At 44.0% G+C, this 17,648-nt stretch overlaps 1 protein-coding gene across 5 annotated transcripts in view; it reads right to left on the bottom strand.

Moving 5' to 3' along the window:
- The window catches only part of MKLN1 (muskelin 1), a 122,785-nt gene that overhangs the window by 99,390 nt on the left and 5,747 nt on the right, over positions 1-17,648 (bottom strand). For 2 of the 5 annotated variants that reach the window (XM_025213263.1, XM_025213265.1), the window contains exons 2-5: positions 13,592-13,734; positions 11,526-11,614; positions 4,874-4,983; positions 38-230 (exon numbers count right to left, since the gene is read on the bottom strand). In XM_025213263.1, coding sequence (XP_025069048.1) covers positions 38-230; positions 4,874-4,983; positions 11,526-11,614; positions 13,592-13,626 — 427 coding nt within the window. In that variant the 5' untranslated portion in view covers positions 13,627-13,734. Of the gene's footprint in view, positions 1-37; positions 234-4,873; positions 4,984-11,525; positions 11,615-13,591; positions 13,735-17,648 lie in introns of those variants that run through there. The other 3 variants (XM_025213271.1, XM_025213273.1, XM_025213268.1) reach the window with 3 other exon arrangements.

The following is a 17,648-nucleotide window of genomic DNA, read 5'->3' as shown; positions in this document are numbered from 1 at the left end:
CTGGATTCAAGCCAGCATGCCTCCTTGGTTCACCTACCATTGACTGCTTTTTCTATCAGTTCTTCACAAGCATCAAAGTCTCCCTTCAGCACTAGTTTGTCGTGCAGATCTGTCAACATAGGGTGCTCCAGTGCAATCTTGGTTTTCTTCTGCAGTGATTCAAAAGCCTCAGTGTAGTTGTGCTGACGAAAGTGCTTTAGACAAAGGCGAATGGCTTCCTGTTCACGGTACTACTGGAACACAAGAAAACCTATGAGAAGTGTAGATTTTTTTCCTTTGCTTACACTGCAGATGTTAAATTCTTCATTCTGTTTACAAGGTTCGCCCACCGAAACTACGAACTTCCCTGGCACCTACTATTTCATGTTATGAGTTTTCTGCTAGTTAACACCATTTCATTTGATGAAAAGACACAAGAGGTGATAACAGTGTCACAGTACCAAAGCTCCAACATTGTTATCGGTACATTTTGCCTTTTTGGCCTTGTTGCACAAGTCTGCATAAAACAGAGAGAAGCCAGGAAAAAGCCTTTGCTCAAATGTTATGTAAGCGTCGTACGATCAAATTATGTAACTAGATACTTTAGAATAGTAAGTGGGTCACTGCTTCTCTAGGAGCATAAGGAAGGAGTATGAAAACAGGAGCATACGCAGGGAACAACCACCAGCCACCACCGCTTGGAAGTGGATACAGAAAGAATGACAATTCACAACCTCAAACCCTCAGCTGTCTTGTGTAAATATATCAGCAGTTCCTAACGCACATGCCAAAACTATCCCACCATGCCTCAAATATCAACATTATGTCTCATCTCTCAGGTATACCAACGGTGCTGCCTACCTCTTATCAGACTGTGCAGGCTTACGACACCATGGTCTGGACATGTCCGAGTCCCACTGAGAGTTAGAAGGCTCAAAAATAAAGTAATAAATAATAATGAATTTGATAAAAAGATTAGAGGGGATGGATGTTAGGGATTTTCTAGGAGCTAAGTCAGCAGAACTTGAGCTCCAAGTTACCCTCCTAAATCTCATAGGCTCTTTAAAAAAAAACCCACCCGTAATTCTTTAGCATTAACATATGTTGCCCACTTAGATCAAACTAGATTGGGAAGATTTTCATCCATGATCACAATTATACACCAGTGTTTTTGTTCCTTTTAAACACAGGTAAAAGGAGATGGTGTTTAAAATAAGCCTATTTCTAGCAGCTGACATTGGTTTAACAATACATAAATATCATTTCCTTCAAAACGCCTAGAGTCAGATAAATTTTGACAAACATTTTGGAAACTTGGAAGGGACAGTGACATTAGATATTTTTAATAAGCCAGGAGTATTAAATTCGGTGACAGGCGTTTTGCTAACTCGAAGAGAAAGCAAGGACTTGGGCCAATAAAAATGTCAGAATGACAAAAGAGTATGCCAAGACAGCAAAGGGCAGAGTTTCACAGTATCGCTGGATATGCAAATGAAAAGAGGGGCATGATTTTGAACAGTTAGCACACCATTTAAAATTTTTAAGTAAATATGCTTAGTACCACAGTAAAAGCTGCCTGGCTTTAAGGTTCAAGCCACTGTTCAATGCAAACAACAGCAAATGAAAGGACGACCGCCTACCCATAATAAAGGCCAGAATGGAATGCATTAAGCTTTCTTACTTTAGTCATGAAACTAAGTCTCCATTGAATACATTAACGCTTTTGTTAGATTTGGCTCACAGTCTAACGGGAATGTTGGATGCTAATTTTGTTTGCTTGTACTTACAAATGCGATGCGCCCAAGAACAAATTTTTTGTTTAAAAAAAGAAAACGCAGCACAGTAAAGTTCGTGTTGGCAAAATCTAGGAGCATATTAAACATCTCATTGCCTGCAATCTGTAACACAAATGCTTGCCTTCCGGGACTGCAAGATTCTTCTGTGTAAAAGACTGCATCCCCATCCTTCTTTGGATAGCACCTACCATAACTCGTAAGTGCTTTAAAACAGCACTAATTATGTATAGCCAGGCTCAAACGGGTAACAATCAACAGTGGTAGATTTGGTTTCCCTTAACTTCTTAATATTTAACAAAAAAGAATGATGTCAAATATGCAGTCTACTTCAAATAAGTACTGTATTTATTCAATTGTAAGATGGGGCTCCCCACCCCATCACAGGTAGGCCCCCCCCCTAAAAAGGGGGGGGGGGGGGGGAAGGAGGCATAGGCACTGCAGAAGGACAGGCATGGGGCAAGCAAGGTGCCAGGAGGCACAGATATAGTGGTGGGTGGTGGCGGGGGTAGATAGGGGGCAAGGTAAGGGGAAAAAGGGTGGGAGTCAGACTGCCCCCCACCACACACACACACTGCCTGGCCCCCAGCCTTGGGGACACCATGACAAATTTAAGGCAACCTTCCAATAATTAGATTCTATACATGGAAAATTATAACAAATTTATAAATTTTCCACATATAGAATCTAATTATTGGGGGCTCATCTTAACTCTGAAGGTGTTCTGCTATTCACTAGCAAGCCCATGAACAAGAACAGGAGACACGTGCATCAGAGCAAGGTCAGTAAGTGCTCTGAGGTTCTTCTTTCAACAACGCCTCTCCCCAATAGCCAGGGGTAGGCTGCATTTTACCTATGGCAGCCACTTAATGAGTTACACTGCACTCTTTCAACTGCCGCTAGCTGTGCTGTTTTTGCCATTTGCTATTTTATGGTGCACTTTCAGCTCCAATCTACAGCCCTGCAGAATCTGTGATAGATGTCTCTATCGCTATATAAAAAAAGAGGATTACTTTTCTCCCACGTTGGAAGCTGTTTTGCAAAAGGCCTGGAAGTCTCCAGTGTGGCACTGGGGATGGTTGATGAGTAAGCCATTTTAGCTGAAGGGGTCCAGAATCTTGGGAGTTTTAATCTTTAATCAGTTGTTGGTCAAATGTGAGAACTGGCTCGAACTATGGAAAACAGACCTGTAGGCATCCCTGGGTTTCAAATAAAAAAAAAGTGCCACAACCTTCCTTGCTGAAATCTGTTACCTACAACATTGGGCTAGAGGAAACTGGAATTTGACTGGACAAGGAATTTTAGGAAGGCATTTTTTTTTTTTTTGAAAGATGAAAACTTAAGAGGTAGAACAGGATCTGGGGCTGAGATATCCAAGTGCAATTTAAGCAGCTTTGGGACATTTAAGGGCTCTTACACAGATGTGCAGTGCCTGCTCCAACGCGCTGAAAATCCATCGCATTGAGGCAGACTCAATTAACCAAATCTGCTGGAGGACTGCTGCGCTCCAGCCACCTTCCACGTCACGTGTATCAGTGTTGCCGTACGTTTCTGTGCTGAAAAAATGGCGGTGGGGCACTCTGAAATAAAACATGCTTGATGAACTCTTGTTCAAAGCGCCCCGTCACTTTTTCAGCATGGCAACATTGATACACATGACACACAGGCACTTTTAATTAGTGCAGCTTGCTAATTAAAAGGCCCGGCGCCACATCCCACACCACATGTAAAAATGCCCTTAATTACTAAGTACAATCCTTTTCCACAACACATAGCAGCCATAAGCTGCTTACAAATCTAGATTCCTCGTGCATCTCCACTCTAACCTGGAAAAATCCCAGGCAGTTAGACTTGGGCTACACCTTCGTCTTGCTCACAAGTGATCCAGAACCACCTGGATGGTTCAACTCCATTTATGTTTGGGTGTGATCTAGTTCCATTCTGGAAAACACACGAGTCATCCTAAATCCTCAAGTGCTTAGACAAGATTCGGGCCCCTATTCCCAATGCCGATTGTGCGTTTTCCATTAGTAAGAGTCATTTGATAAATGCACAGACAGCAACCAGACCAGGCCCGAACCCAGGGCTCCCTTCCTCCTTCCTTACTGGGCTTCAGATAGGCTCGTCCTAGCTTGTTCCCCTTTGGGACCCATTATTTCCAGCCAGTGGCCCAGCTCCAAGAGGAGGGGTGAAGGCAACTTGCATCACTGCTTACCCCCATGGCCTGGTAGTAAGGGCACCTGCCCAGAAGTGGGCAGTCAGATTTTAGGGGCACCTCAAGCTATTCTCTCCCACAGCGAGAGAGCTATGCATCTCCCTAGGCCAAATAAGATCATACTTTGCAGGCAAAACGTTCTTTTTGAGCCGACAAGTGAAAAAAAAGTCTGTCAGGCAAAATAAGATCTGGAACGTCATTTGCAGTCCAAGAGAGCAACATGGTTTATGGCTGAACTAGGCAGGTAGTGATTGGAGTACAGTCTTTTCCACAACCTACTAAAAAGAAAGGAAGCAGCTGGGAGGGGAAGTTCCACAGATTTTAATTTGGACTGTTAATAGTTATTTTGAAGGAGCTTGCAAACACACGTGCACAGACACTTACTGAACATTTGCAATATTACAGCATCTGCACAAGTGCTCAAGAAATCTCCCTCCTGCTATACAGCATGCAAATGTCACAATATACAGTAAGGAAAAGGTTGTTTGTGAAGGACAAACACAACATTGAACTCGACCTGCTTAAATGTAAACATCTATTCAATTAAAGATGATCTACAAAGCCCTGGAAAAACTGTACCTAGGATAAACATATCACTCAATGGGAGGATGGGGGGGGGAAGGGCACTATTATTTAAGAACTGCAGCTTCTGCTCTCAAACTCCAGAGCTGTTCACAATAAAAAGTCACTAAAAAACTAAAACAGAGCAGTTTTAAACTGATGCATTTGTGTTTTTCCAAATTCACACCCCCATTCCCCCATGATTCCCTAGCAGATCCCTGAGGAACAGAAAAGTAATGGTGTCATTCCACAAGAACGGACGTGCACGCAGTTTGACAATGGCACCAGACATTCAAGCAAATATCACTTTGAAATGCAGACCTACCTTGCTGTACCAGTTGAGACAGGGCTGGACCACATCTGGATCATCAATACCATTGAGTTCAACATACCAGATGCTAAAATTGAAGCTAGGCCCCCATGATAGGAGTGGAACTGGAGGAGGATGGGAGGGAAGGGGCAGGGGGGAGTGGGGAGGAAGAGAAAAAGAGAAAAAGATAAAGCGTCAAGCATTGATGCCTTATTTTTCAGACCTATAAACCTAATTTAAGATGATGCATTTTAGTTTTAGGAAAAATAAAAACAAATTCTTTATGTACAAGCTTTACCTTATTGCTTTTATTTAAGTTCAGAAATTCTATCAGATAGATATCATTAAACTGCTACTGAAAACAGTTTGCACTGGGAAGAGTGGATGCAGATACAGTTTACTTAAAAGGGGGTGGGGGCAATGTTGCTTTTAAGCATATAGCAGCTGCTACCTCTGTGATGCTGTAGTGGTGCACACTTTCTAAATCATCCTAAACCCTGACCCCCCAAAAAAGAAGGGTTAACGTTGCAGTGGTTTTGCTACGTTTGCTACAGAACCACATAGGCATAAGTTGCATGGTAATAGCCCAGATCAGTAGCCTGTGATATCAATGCAATCATTATGCCTGTCTACAACCCAAGGCAGCAAATCTTTGTATGAAAGATGCTCCCACAGACTTAAACAGTTCAGACTGGTGGAAACCAACTACAATAGCTCAAATGGCAACATCCTGACACAGATCCGAGTTATATCTGCAGAGTACGGGCAGTATTTGATTATGGCAGTGGTCTCCTTTTATTTCTAAATCTGTTACTGGAGTGAAATGTTTTCTGGCTAAGGGGCAGGATGTTAGACCTGGATATTCTATATTCCAGGATTTGCTGCATCAGGTTAGAAACTGCAGGGAGTAAGTTGCATCCTTTCCTAGTTTTAAAACCACCAAATACAATGTTCTAACCAATGAAACCAATACGGTTTTATTTGGTTAGTTTTATTTCCTCTTTTGCTTACCACCAAGGATAAGCCATTACGTTAAAAGACCCAGAATAAAAGACTACTCTTCTACCCCATTTCTAACACCCAAGGTATAAGGTCATCGGATAGAGCGTTTGGGGTACTTCTTGGGCCATCACAACCCAAACAAATGGTAACTCTCTCTCTCTCTCTCTCTCTCACTAGTACTCCTCATTTGGAGAATTGCTGCAGCTGCAAGTGAACCCACAATACTATGCTCAAACCCACAAGCATAGAGGAAGCTTAAAGGATTGACCCAAAAATCTTCCCTTTAGGACATGCAAAGCACTGCACCAGTTATTTCTTTATTTCACGTTCTTATTTTTCGAGCTTCTTAGTTTTACAGCTACAACAAAACAGCTTAAGGGCCTAAACTACTTTGACTAATTTTAATGAACATTCCTTTAAAAATTAAAAGCAACAAGGTAATAAAAAGTTACTTTTGTTATAAAATCTGAGGCGTCTCAGGTCCTAACTCTAAAACAAAAGGTCTGTAGGCAGATTCAACACATATAAAATGTAATGCTGTAGGTACGCAGAACTCAGCGCATTAACAAGTACGAGCCAAGACAGAGGACTCTGTGCTATATACCACCTCTTCTGCGCTTATCTGAACGGTGTAGACATACCGGAGAAAGAGGACTCCCGTCCCATTCATCATGTTAGCGAGCAAAGGTAGAATGTCATCAATTTTTATGATATAATTACATCTCACCAGTTGCAGCAAGTATTGCTATTGCACTCTTCAGAATAAAAGCATCGGCCACAGGGTGCTAGCCAAATTCCCCCTGGGAAGACCAGTGCTCAAAACACTGAGGCTTCACATCCTCATCCAAGTAGTTTGGATTTTTTTTTTTTTTTTTTTTTTAAACTGCATGATTGGGTAGGGAGATTGCAACCATAAGAAATTCATACCAGATCAGTTTCAAGAAATTAAGGTACTAAAAATAGGGAGTTTAAATGACAGCCCCAGCTCAAATCAGAACTAATGAACAGATGTCAAGAATAAACACCGTGCAAAGGCTGATGTGGGAAATGCAGAAACAGAGGATCTTCACTTGCTATTTGTGAGGATCCCATTGCAGTATTGGTACTCTTCATATAACTTCTAGTTATGCCCTTCCAGTCACTATCAGTCCTTGAATTAACCAGTGGATGCACAAGTTTTTCCTTGCACAGACTTTGGATGGGAGGAATAAAGAGGATGCAAAACTGAGCTTCATTGAAGCAAATCAGAACAGCACAAGCACGTTCTACTTTCTTCTTACAGAAGTCGTGCCACACTACCATAGTGCGCTCATTTCCAGTTGGAACTAATAGTGTAACAGTGACATCAATTATATTTACCACTGAACTAAGAGCTACATTTAAAGTATTACCGGGGCAAAAAAGATATTAAGCAGTAAATCAGAAAGATTAAAGACCAGATACACTGCTTAGTACCAAAAAAAGCAACCTCAAGTGTTTTGAGGCTAGATATCCCAATTACGCCATACCTGCTTAACATACTCTGTGCAAATGCTGAGGGAGGGAGAATGGAAAGAAAGGTAAAATCAGACCCCAAGTGCTGCATATGCAAGGGTATATGCTCTAGGCATAATTTTGGATACCTATAGCCCAGGGGTAGGCAACCCCCAGCACACATGCCAGAGCATGGCATGGGAAGGCATTTTGCTTGATACTCGTGTGCCTTTGGGAAGGGGCCGTGGCTGTGCTGCCACAACAAAGATTGGGCCCCTCATGGCTCCCCTGCCATCCGCCCCTGGCATGCCAACATCTTACAAGTTGAGGTTGAAACTGTTTTTTGCACTCTACCCAAAAGCATTGCTGACCCCTGCTATAGCCTTTCAAGTTCAGCTTCTTCAACCACAGCAAAGCACATTCAGTATATGCGCACATCCAATTTTCCATTTTAAAAAGTAAAAGCCAATTGTAAGTGTATTTGAGCATAAAAAGGATCTTAAAAAAAGCAATTTTCTGAATGGCAAAATAATTCACCCTTCACGCACTGATAGCTTAAATGTGGCTCAACGATTTTTGATCTGAAGTTGCCAAAGTAGCAAAATGTCTTATACCTGGGGTTAGTTCCTATTCCATCCACAAGTCCCCAAAACCAGTTAACACACCTACTTTTATTACACTGTCATCTTAACTGTAACAGGGGAAAAGGGGGAACAACACAGCATCCAATAAAGTAGGCTGTGGCCTACAAAACTCACACCTCTCTGAACCAGTCAGGCTCCAAGGCACCAACCTCCCCCTACTTTCCTTCCGATTTGGGAATAACACAGTCTTTAGACACAAAAATGAAAAAAGGAGGAGAAGAACCCGTCCATCTTGTGTATCCACTGCTCTTCAGGGACCAAATCAAGGTGGAATAGGTTCATACTTGGGCACTTAGGTGGAACAGGATCTTGCCCTTGGTCTTCAGCATCAGCAGACTACAGAAAATGGGGGCAGAGAATGACAGATCTCAAATGGAACAAGATGCCCTGAACTTGCTTTGAAAAGCCCTGTTGATATATTGAGACTGTTGGAGTCAACATTTTCTACTATTCAGAATATTAGCTACTGCATCCATTCAAGAGAAGGGGAAGGGTCCCATGCCACACAGATTGGGAACAAAGTCTTTTGTTCATCTTAATTAAATTTTGTAAAATGCACTGTTCCACACAACTCAAGGTGCAAGTGCATCCTCTGATAGCCTAGCGTAAAAATTCTCAGGTTTGATATCAATAGCTATTAACACCACCCTGTAGCACACATGGTGGTAAATATTAAAAAATTCAAAGTGGTCACTCCCTAAAAGGATAATCTAGTACCCAGTACACAAGCAGCTGCAGATGCACATTCTGGGTAATTGGTAGACACTCTTATTGCATTTGTGACTGGGCTATTACAGCCTCCAAATTGATAGCAAAACTACATAAGCATGACCCAATAAATCATCACTAAATCGTTCCAACAGATCTAAAGATGTCACCGTGTCTTATAACATGACAAAACTAGGACATCGTATTTATATTTCAGTTCATACACACACACACTTTTAAAAGCAAACATTACCCCTTTTGGTTATTAAAAGGTATTTGCTATCAAATCCACTGACCAGTCACAGGCTGAAGTAAGGTAACAGGGTCCTGCAACTTAAAATATTTAAGCCTAATCACACGTAAGGCCAAAATGGCTTTACCAAGGTTTTCAACCTTATTCTATTCACTTACTCTTCTGCTGCTTTACATATCTCAAAGTCAAATTTTGCAGATTGTGTTGCCAAGAAAAATTGTAAAAGAATATGACAAATGAGACATTTTCTACTTTTACAGGAGTTACTGTCACCTTTCCCCACCCCCTCTCAAAACATTCACTTCCTATGACCCCAGCTGACTTCCTGCCCTTTCGGCAGGGGGCTGGACTCGATGATCTTCCAAGGTCCCTTCCAGCCCTGATGTCTATGAAATCTATGAAACTTCTTTTGGTGCAGGGACATCTTGGAGGGGATTAGGTATGGCTATAATGGGCTCCAAGAGAAGCTCCATCCACATAGTCTCAGCCACATCATGCCGGGACAGGAGCAGAAACTCTACATGCAGGGCATAAGACACTCAAGATTGTCTTTGGACGTTTAACTTTTGTAAATTAAAAAACTGCCTCATTCCTCCATCTTTTTCTGAAATATCTCTTCTAGTTTTCCTATCAAAGAAGAGTTACTACCAAGCAAGTATTTCTTCAACTGCTCCGGAGGGACTAGATAGCTCACAAAGTTAGTAAAGCTGGAGTCATAGTTTCATAGTTTCATAGTTTCAGGGTCGGAAGGGACCTAATAGATCTTCTAGCCCGACCCCCCGCCAGGGCGGGAGAACAACCCAAAAAACACAAACAAAACCACTCACCCTAAAAACAAAAACGGGACTCAAATGAGTCCAGCCAGGTAAGTATCCAGCCTCTTCTTAAAGATCCCCAGGGTAGGGGCCAGCACCACCTCCCTTGGAAGTTGGTTCCAGCTCCTAGCCGCCCTGACTGTGAAGTAGTTTTTTCGGATGTCCAATCTGTACCTCCTCTCCATCAACTTGTGCCCATTATTCCTTGTTATGCCAGCAGGGGCTAGGGGAAACAGCGTCTCCCCCAAACCCTTCTGGTTCCCCCTAGTGAGTTTATAGACGGTCACCAGGTCCCCCCTCAGCCTTCTCTTGTGGAGGCTGAATAGGTTCAAGTCCCGCAGTCTCTCACTGTAGGGTCTGCCCTGTTGTCCCCGGATCATGCGGGTGGCCCTCCTCTGGACCCTCTCCATGTTGTCCACATCCCTCCTGAAATGGGGCGCACAGAACTGGACACAATACTCCAGCTGCGGCCTGACCAGCGTCGCATAGAGGGGGAGGATCACCTCCCTGGCTCTACTCGAGATGCACCTGTGGATGCACGACAAGGTCCGGTTAGCCCTGCCAACCATGACCTCGCATTGTCGGCCCATGTTCATCTTGGAGTCAATAATGACACCAAGATCCCTTTCCACCTCCGTGCTCTCAAGTAGGGAGCTCCCCATCGTATAAGAGTGCTGCTGGTTCCTACTACCCAAGTGCAGCACCCTGCACTTGTCCGTATTGAAACGCATCCTGTTCCTGTCTGCCCACCCCTGTAACCTATCCAGATCCTTCTGCAATCTCTCTCTCCCTGCTAGCGTGCTCACCTCCCCCCAAATTTTGGTGTCATCAGCGAATTTAAACAGGTTGCTCTCCACCCCAACATCAAGATCGCTGATGAAGAAATTGAACAGCGCAGGGCCCAGGACCGAGCCCTGAGGGACTCCACTACCCACCTCCCCCCAAGTCGAATATGATCCATCCACCACCACCCTCTGAGTGCGACCCTTCAGCCAATCTGAAGTGATCTAATGATACGGAGTCTTCAACCTCCGTATCATTAGATGAAGTTCAGCCAAGCTCAGCGGCCAAGTGTTGTGGTGTGATAATTGCTCTACAACTACGTGAAAGGAGGAAGCAACTCAAGTCTTCTTCCCAGTTGACTCATGCTCGCATCCCAAAATGAAAGAGAAAAAACCCACAGTACAACTGGCATACCTCTTGACAGGCTCACCAGAGTGACTCAATACATCATGGGGACTGAACTCCCCTTGCCCTTAACCATGACTATAAAGTAAGCATGTAAGGAAAGAGAGGCAAGAGAAGGGGGTGGGGAAGGGCCAAGAAAGGCTAATGCAGTTTGGCACCCATGCTGCTAGCTTTGGGAACAAGGCTAGCCATTTTCTTTAAATCTCCAAGGCAAATCAGCGCTGAAACTTCTTACCAGCATATGAGGTTTTTATTATGTTTTGTTTTGGTTTTTTTTTAAAGCTTTGCACAGTAACCTATTATATGACCATAAATAGCTCCTCCAGCAATATTACTTGGCTAAGACAATTGCATTTCTTCAATTCACTGTACTGTGCTTTCAGTCCATAGGATTTAAAATATCAAGCTATTATTCCCTGGTAACAGGGCTTCACTGTGTTCCAGTCTAACCAGCCTAGAGATCATGAAATGGAACAGCTATTTTGGATACTTTGCCTGAGTACAACGTAGCCACAAGCGCCAAGACTGGCACCAGTATAAGAGGAGATTATTTTCTACTCAGAATGCTGAAAAAATGCATTTACCTATCTTAATGAATCGACAGGGGAACATCTGTTCATCAATTTTATGCTTCAAGGTGAATGTTTCTTTGTTATAATCATTCTTTAAGCCACTGTGGGAAAAAATAAATAAGGTTACTAAATCTTACCTCGTATTTTAGAACTAGCTAGTAAACGAAATCTAGGTCATGCCTGAAATGTGATGCTCGTCTCATTTTATTATGAACTGCAAGTATGCATGCTGGACCAATGCCTGGATTACTAGCCACCATTTTACCTCCCTGGGACGCAGCATTGTCTAACTGTCTGAGCACAGATCCGAGTTAGAAGAGCTATCCTGCTTCTCTGTGCTCAGCTCACTGCACGACTCAGACAGCTAACTTCTCCTAAAACAAACCAACCAGCCTCATCCTTCCCTTTTGTAAGATGGAGCTGCAACTACCTCACAAGAATTAATTGGGCTTGCTGATTCTCAGCTGAAGTGTTATGCAAGATGCCAAGTGTTACCTTTTGGTTTCAGTTTTTAAAATATACTGAATCCAGTTTTATCAAAGTATAAAAAGGCAACAACACCCAAAAAATATATATTTTCATTAAAACTTGAATATCTGAACATAGCTGGATGAACTGGCAGCTAGTAAAGACACACCCCCCCCCCCCCCCCCCCCAAAAAACAGCCCTCCAAAATTGGGCTGTAAGTATTCAGCAGGGAAGATGATTTCTGCACCAAAATGGAGGTATGGGGTTGCTGAAATGGCTCCTGGGGGCTCTGCTCACTTCCAAGATGCATGCAAAGGGTGGGGTAGAGTCCCATTATCAACATAATTGATCCTCCTACTACAGTTGCACAGCTGCAGGTTTAACCCTTGTTGGAGCCGCTGCCAAAACTGGCAGCAGCTGTGACAAGGGTTAAATCCATAGCCATGCTACTGCAACAAGAAGGTGAATGATGCTAATGATGAGACTCTATCCCGTCTGCATGCAGCCAGCATTTAGCCATGGACAGCCGAGGCTGTGACAGGCAAGAGCCTGGAAAAATCTTTTTCTGCATTCTACCTTCACAAAACAAGGTGTGTGCGGTATGTAAGAAGACACAGTATTTCATCACTTCCCTTGCATCAAATCCCCCCCTCTAGCACTGAAGTGGCACCAATTTAAAGGTGCTAAATTGGCATACCTAGAGTTACTTTGGCTTCCAGCCCCCAACAGGCTACAAACCTCTGCATGGTTTTGCAAGATATCTACGCTAGATTCATGTCACGTTGGGATGGGTAACTGAAAAAGTGAGCCAACAGATATATGCCAATTCAACAGATTAGTAATGCTTACCAGGGGCCTTCGTCCTTCTAGCCTCCAAATCAACACTGGCTCCTTCTGCATGGCTACACTCCACACCCTAAACATTTTTCGGAGTCCTTTTCAATGAAGCAAGAGATTGCTCATTTCTTGTCAAAAACGTATCTGAACGAGCATTCAGAAGCTCTAAATAAAAACATAAAACTGCCAAACGGCTCTAATCCATTGAACGTGTATCACTGGGCCACAGAAACAGATTACAGGCAAAAGAATTTAGTTTTGTATTCTGTCCTTGGATCTGTCCATCAAAGAGTGAAGCAGCTAACTAATTCAGACCTGTACAGTTGTAATGGTGCTTCTGTACCAAGGCAGACTAAAACATTTATTATTCATACTGCTACAGAGCTATGCTAAAGCGTTCTATGAGTGGAGACCAAATGTGGGTTGCATCTTAAAACAGGAAGAAAAAAGAAATCTCAGACCATGAATTTTAAACCCTGTTCCCAGGTCCTCCAAGCTCCCAGGAGTTCACTCTTCACAGATCCTTTGGGGGTAGAGCAAGCACAGAAGGTCTCCCGAAGCAAGTTCTGGGACATATGCTCCGTCCTTTATCTTATTACAGTCATTTTTATAGGGCCTGGAACCCCACAAGCAGCTACTTGCAGGCTTACTGCAGCTTTATTGCCCAGTCAGCTGTGCGTCCATTTGGGAGCAAAGGAAAATAAGTGCATTTTGGTCTAGCTTTGGTCTAGCTTCTGATTTACACTGACATATTTGATGAAAGCATCTCTTACCTGGATAAGAGGTCTGTCATATTTTCTTCATTCATCCCACCAAAGACTTTAAACTTCTTTAAATTACAAACGTGAGTTTTCTCATATTTGCCAAATGTGATACTTTGGACTATAGCAGGTCTTTCAAGCTTCAGTATTAAATACTGTAGAAACAAGGGAGGGGAAAAGTGAGAATGACTAAGTGTTAAAGCAAAGGCTTTCGAACATATGGAGAGGGAGAACATTATAGCCTTAAAAAGGTAAATAAATCAAAGATGGAGAGCAATTTAACTTGGCACCCCAAATTATATTGTCCCCGCTTATACCCAAGGCAACCTGGAATGCATATTAGGACGTACTATGTCCTTAGACCAACACAGCTACAACCAAAAACCCAGCAGTATTAGGAAGTACTGCTTTTAAAGAAGTCTACCCAAACAGAAAGAGTCAGGTCCAATCAGCCTAATCTAGGTGAAGAGCCCTTGAACCACACAGGTTCCCTCCGAGAGCTGGATGTTAAGTCTTTTCACATCCAGAAGACTGCTCTAGTTCGGCTTCAAGTCACACATTAACAATGCATTTGAATCCCATCTGCAATGGGCTGAGCTGTACTTGCAGTTCCTCCCAAAGACTACCACTTTGCCTCTGACAAAGGAAGTTATCTTCCACAACATGCAAAGTTTGGTTTACAACATGGGAACCAAATCCATATTATACACATCAAATAAGACTCAGTCATTTAATTGTCTATGGGGAGTGAAGGGGGGCTTCTAGGCTACAGGGAAACTTGCAGAGCGTGAGCTACTCCTTTTAACTGCCTACTGGGCATAGATGTCCCTCTATGTACAGCGTGAAAAGGGTCAACATTTTGTTTGTTTTCTGGCTGCTTCCTGAAGTTGCCAGAAAGATTGTTTTGAATCTATTTGCAAAGGAGGTACAGCACAAGTAGCTGCAACGTTAGTTCTTGCTACAACTGCCCTGTAGACATGCCTTAATCTTGATTTAGAACGACCCAATCCAGCGACAGTTCATCCGTCACCACTATCCAGCCTTTTGTCTTTTTGCTGTTAACTCCCTAATACCTGTACTAAAACCAATGCCACAGCAGGTTAATCAACTAGTTTGTTTGCTTAGTAACAGCTGTAATCTTTTCAGGATAGGGCCTGGTTCTTATTGTGCGTTTTTGTAGCATTTAATACAACAGGATTCTGGTAGGACCTTTAGATGTTACTGCAATACACAATTCCAATTTAGAAAGGAAAAAAAAAAAGTCAAGTAAGGGTTTTTGCCAACAAAATTGCTGCATAAATGCCTCTAGGAGAAATGCATGCCGAGGACACAAACAAAAAGCTTGTAGTTTACATTTTTCAGCTATTTTAACAATTAAGCAATACAACAAAACGCTAACTCAAACCATAAGATGTTAATTAGTAATTAAGGATAAAAGAATACACCGAGCCATTGCACCTGGATTATATGCAAACCTGGGCATGATGCAAGCTGAGGACATGGCATTTCCCCCAAGAGATTATGGGCTCTCTGCAAAGCCTTCTCAATGCCAGATTCCAATAAAAGCCCTTTCTAGTAAAAGCAAATTCGGTATATTTGCATGTCAAAGATCCCTAAGCACCTTCAACTACAGATACAGCAGTACTGAAGCAAACTTAACTACTTCAGGCATGGAAAGGATGGAAGGCAAGCTGAAAGAGGTGGCATAGGGCAAGCTAAAAGTAGAAAGCTGTGTGCAAGAGCACCAAGTCCCATGTGATTTTACAGTGCCTAAGCAACAGAGGAAACTTAAATTTGATTCTGCAAAGCTCCAATGCCAAAAGTTACTTATTGTACAGTTTTACCTCGGAAAGGTGAAAGGATGAATCAACTTCACTAGGATTTGAAACTGTCTTGAGGGAGTTTAAAGGGTTTCAAGATTGAAGCTAAGGTTAAGATAAAACCTTTCACGTATATTCAAAAGTTCAGCTCCCAAGCTTTCAGTGAAGAATTTGGATTTGGCATTAAAATAAAAAACTAAGCCATGGGAAGGAGACAGATTTTAGCTGAATCCTCTGGATTCAGCATATGTGCACAGTAGAAGACAGACCAACTGAATTAGAAAGGCTTGCACATCAAGGGGTGCACAGTACACAAGCTACAGGACAGCTTAGATAGCCGTCATCTGCACAACTTCAAAACCAGCCCTGCTGCTTCTACGCATTCATTCGCCATCTGACAGCAGAGGCCTTCCGACCTCAAAGGGGGAACACTATAAAATGGAAGAGCAGAAGACAGTCATCTGCACTCAGTGGCTAACCCCTGAAAAAGCTAGACACACATCTGCTACAAAGCCGGTGTTTCAATTCTGTCTCCCTTTGCATAGAGGCTGCAGATTCCCAATGTCACTGAAAGCAGAAAACTGAGTTGGCCATTTTTTGGACTGCAGTGGCTGCTGGCTAAGATTTACAGATACTTTTGCTGCGGAGATTCCCCAAGGTGTTTGCAAAAAAGCTAAAGAGCTGCCATACTCCTCAGGCCCTAAAGGATCCAGGTAAAACAAACCCATACAGTGAAGTCATGCTGTAGGCACTGACCAAGCAGACTTCATAAGAAAACAGGAATGAAGAAAACTGGCATGTGCTGAAGCGGGGCTGCCCAATTTCTGAGTGGCTGGGGGTCACATGCTCCCCAGTCACGTATGGCATGGGCCATACACCGCTCCAAGGCACATCGTGCAAATTCCCACCTCTCTGCCCCACCCCCCAGTTAGGGATGTAAACAGTTAAATGGTTAAACAATAATTATATTTCCACCACTTACCATTCAGTGACCTCTGGCAGGAACAGCCCCAGCTCCTCTTGCCCTCACTGTGCTCCTGACGCTGCATGGGCCTCAGGCCCCTGGCAGGGAGCCGCGGGCAAGAGGCAGCGGGCATGCCGGAGCCACTAGGATGCACTGCCCAGCTGCAGAGAGACAGCTTCCCCTCGTCCCCACCACATGCCCGGATCCTGCTGCCATGGGAAGGGAGATGCTGGGCCCCCCCACAGGGGTCAGGTGGGGCCTTTCTGCCGCAGCAATGAGACTCCTGGTCCTATGGTGGGCCATGGCCACACAAGCATGGCAGGAGATACATGGAGCCCATCGCCTTGCCCAGGCTGCAGTGGGCCAGGCAGACCCACCCCACGGCCAGAAGTTTCGCTGCTGTAGCAGGACCACCCCACCTCATCCCTGTGGGGGGCCCAGTACCTCCCTCCCTATAGCAGCAGGATCCGGTCCCAAGAAGTCCCTCGAAGTTGAGGATGACATCCATCAGCCTTCTCTTTTCAGGGCTTCCCGATGGAAGCCTGCGCGTGGCATGGTTAGTGTGGGGACCCCGGCGCGCAGTCGGGTCCACACGGTCTTGGCGGCTGGTGGCCGGTTCAGTGGCATGGCAAACCCCAGGAGGTCTCCAGCCCCTGCCTGGGGGGACAAGGAGAAGCCACGACTCCACAGTATGCCTACTGGCTTGACCACGCTTGTCGCCGGCAGCCTGGGGCCTGCACACTGCCAGGCACATGGTGAAGATATAAGGGGCTGTGGCCATTCCTGCCAGAGGTCACTAAACCAAGATGAGCTATTAGTTAACCATTTAAACAATATAAATTGGAGGAGGTTAAACAGATATTTTTTTAATGGTATTTACCTCCCTAGTCCTGCTGCACTGCATTGCCACCTGCCACATCATGCATGCCCCACCCTTGCACCAGACCCCGATATGCCCTACACCCCGCTGCATGGATATGCTGCATTGTGTAGGCCCCCTCCATGCGCAGACGCAGTGTGAAGTGCAGCCACTCCAGCCCCTGCATCCATGGCTCCCCCCCGCCCAGGGTGGTGGCAGGCTGTAGAAGTTTTGAGGAGGGAGGGAGAAGCTAGAGGACTCTGGCAGCAGCAGCAGCAAGAGAGCAAAGAAGGGAGTGGCACCCAGACCAAGATCCCAGGGTCTTTACCCCTTCAGGGGCTGCCAGTTGGATAATCCTGTACTCAAATATAAAACATGTTCTGCAAAACCCTTTTACTGAAGACTATATAATAATACCAATGAAGG

The sequence above is a fragment of the Alligator sinensis genome, unplaced genomic scaffold, assembly GCF_000455745.1.
Source record: "Alligator sinensis unplaced genomic scaffold, ASM45574v1 scaffold268_1, whole genome shotgun sequence".
Taxonomy (NCBI): domain Eukaryota; kingdom Metazoa; phylum Chordata; order Crocodylia; family Alligatoridae; genus Alligator; species Alligator sinensis.
The sequence above is the reverse complement of the archived record's forward strand: the minus strand, read 5'-3'. Positions and strand labels throughout refer to the sequence as shown.